Raw genomic sequence first — 2403 nt, 5'->3', positions numbered from 1 at the left:
ACACACACAGGCACCTGCGCCTGCTGCTCTGCCGCACCACAGACCCCCACGTTTGGCGCGCCGCCCGCTGCTGGCCCGGCCTCTCCACCCTCGTCATCAAAGAGTCCCCCGCCGGCGGCGCCGGCGTCGGCAACAGCGGCGCGTCTGCGATCGGCGGGGCGCTCCCCGCCCTGCGGGCGCTGGCGGTCACGCTGCTGCCCCGCTCTGACGTGGCGCCGCTCGGCGCGCTGGGGCGGCTGGAGTATCTAATGCTGGACGGCCGGTCGAACGCGGAGGTCATTGGGTGGCAGGGGCTGTGCCGCCTGACGCGCCTGCGCGCGCTCGTGCTGCCGCTGCTGCAGCTGCAGCACGACGGCGGCGGCGCGCTGCCGGCGCTGCAGGCCGCGCTCCGCGGCGCGGTCATCGCCAATGTGAGCGCGGCGTTTGGCGCGCAGCACGGGTGCCAGTGGTTCGGGCAGTTTCCGGAGGCGGAGCGGGAGTGGTGGCGGGCGCCGGCGGCGCCGTGGGAGTGGCACCCCTACCTCACAATCACAGTTTGATTCTACGCGCTCAGATCAGATCAGATCGGATCAGATCACCTCGCCGTTGGCGCGAAAGGTGCCGGCTGTGGCGTCTGCGCACGACGGGCCACACGGCACCCAGCACGCCCGACGCGGCCGCCCGCGGGCCGCGTCCGGTGCATCCAGCGCCCAATGCAAGACGTCATCGCGACGTCACCACCATAACGTCAGCCGAGGCGGGCCGCGCGAACCGCGGGGCCGACGGCCTTTTTGTCCTGCTCGGCGGCCCAGGTGCATGGCGCAGCGTCCTGCGGCGGGGCCGTGCGATTTTTCGGTTTCCTCATGCATGCTACTGCATCACGCACCCTGCTGCCCCGCCCGGCATCTCCGCCTCGCAGGGGCATGCCCTCGTTGACCTGAATGATCTGAATCACTTCGAATGATCTGAATGATCCGAATGATGCGGCGATGTGGATGCCACATTCGCATTTGCGGCGCTGCTCTAGCCTGCATCCGCTGCTCGTGTGCATGCGCTGCTGCCGCGGGGTTTAGGGAGCCGTCCCGGGCCCCCCAAGCCGTCCCGGGCCCCAATCCCTGCGCCAACCACCCTTGGCCGCGCTCCCGTCGCCGCCGCCGCGTGCATGCGGCAACCCCCTTTCCCCCCTCACAATCTGGCAAAGCGGCAACCCCCTTGCATGCCCGGCGCCTGCGACGCCCGGGCGGCCGCATGGCGGGCCTTGGTCGTGCATATTGCACAGTAGTTGTACGGGTGAGTTTGGCATCGGGGAGTCGGCAGGCTTTGCGCGTGCTGGGCAGCCACAATACAGGCCCCTTGCTTCAGCCCCAGGCGTGCAGCCGGCCGCCTTGTGGACTACGGACGCGTCAGTCGGTGGGGCTTGAAGGGTTGGTCCCTGCAGCCGGCGACAGCAGCCCGTCTGCTCGCGCCCGTTTTGCTAGTACAGTCTTCCCCCACTACAGTGAACCCATTGGGGGTCGGCGGCACGTTCGCTATAGCCGGTTTGCTCGCTATCGCGAACAGTGAAATTTGGCAGCTGCTGGTTCGCTGTGGCGGGGGACGTCACAAAATCCAGCATTCGAGGGCTGCTTTGCTCTATATGCCAACAGCCAGATACCAAGCAAGTGATTTTTATACCAAAATCAGCTCAATGGGGCCAAAGGGGTGGTAGGCTGCCTTGCCGGCTGCCCCGCCGGCTTGCAGAAGCTGCGTATGTCCTGCTGCTTGCGTTGCAGCAGGGACGCCACAATCGCCCTACTAGGACCTGTAGTATCAAGCCACTCCTGCATGCTGCAAGCACATTGCCATCTTCTGGCGTAAAAATACCAGGGTAATCGCCAATGAAGCTGCTCAGGCCAGCTAAGTGCGCCAGGGCCTGGTGTGGAATGTGTTGACCCTAAACCCTATTCGCACATTGCCACCTTTCTGATGTACTGTGAGGTTCAGCCTTTTTGGCTTGACAGTGGCCTCTGCAGACATGGCTCAGCCCAGACTGTGAGCTCTGAAGTGTTAGCAATTGTGGCAAACAGCACGCGAAGATCTCTGTGATGTCACGAACTGAACCTGTGTCAAGCCAGAGTGGGCGTCACTGCAGCGCAGGTGACCGGTGACACTGGAGGGTCATCAGCCAGACCCACCAGTTGAGCAGGGTGCAACCGTCATCAAGCTTAGAAATCAGCTCTGAGAGCAGTGGCAGATGCTGCAGCGAAAGGGGGTATGGTGCATACGCAGGAGCTGTTGGCTGCCTGTATGCACGTGGCCCACGCGTGGCGAGTGGGCCCGAAGCATTCCCACAGGCACTGACCACAGCGCGCCTGCATACAGTGTATCTGAGAGGCCTTTGGCGTTCGCTATAGCCGTAGTGAATCTTCGCTATGGCGGGGTGGA

The 2403-nt window shown here is 64.4% G+C and overlaps 1 protein-coding gene across 1 annotated transcript; it reads left to right on the top strand.

Moving 5' to 3' along the window:
• Nucleotides 1-248: 248 nt before the first annotated feature.
• Nucleotides 249-539, top strand: MNEG_13301 (hypothetical protein; the record flags this gene model as incomplete). The annotated part of the gene is made up of 1 exon (XM_014038228.1): nt 249-539. The coding sequence occupies one exon, from the start codon at nt 249-251 to the stop codon at nt 537-539; it is 291 nt and encodes a 96-aa protein (XP_013893682.1).
• Between the last annotated feature and the right edge of the window lie 1864 nt (nt 540-2403).

The sequence above is a fragment of the Monoraphidium neglectum genome (assembly GCF_000611645.1).
Source record: "Monoraphidium neglectum strain SAG 48.87 unplaced genomic scaffold scaffold03743, whole genome shotgun sequence".
In the NCBI taxonomy this organism is placed as follows: domain Eukaryota; kingdom Viridiplantae; phylum Chlorophyta; class Chlorophyceae; order Sphaeropleales; family Selenastraceae; genus Monoraphidium; species Monoraphidium neglectum.
Note: the sequence above shows the minus strand (reverse complement) of the source record. Positions and strands in the feature narration are given on the sequence as shown.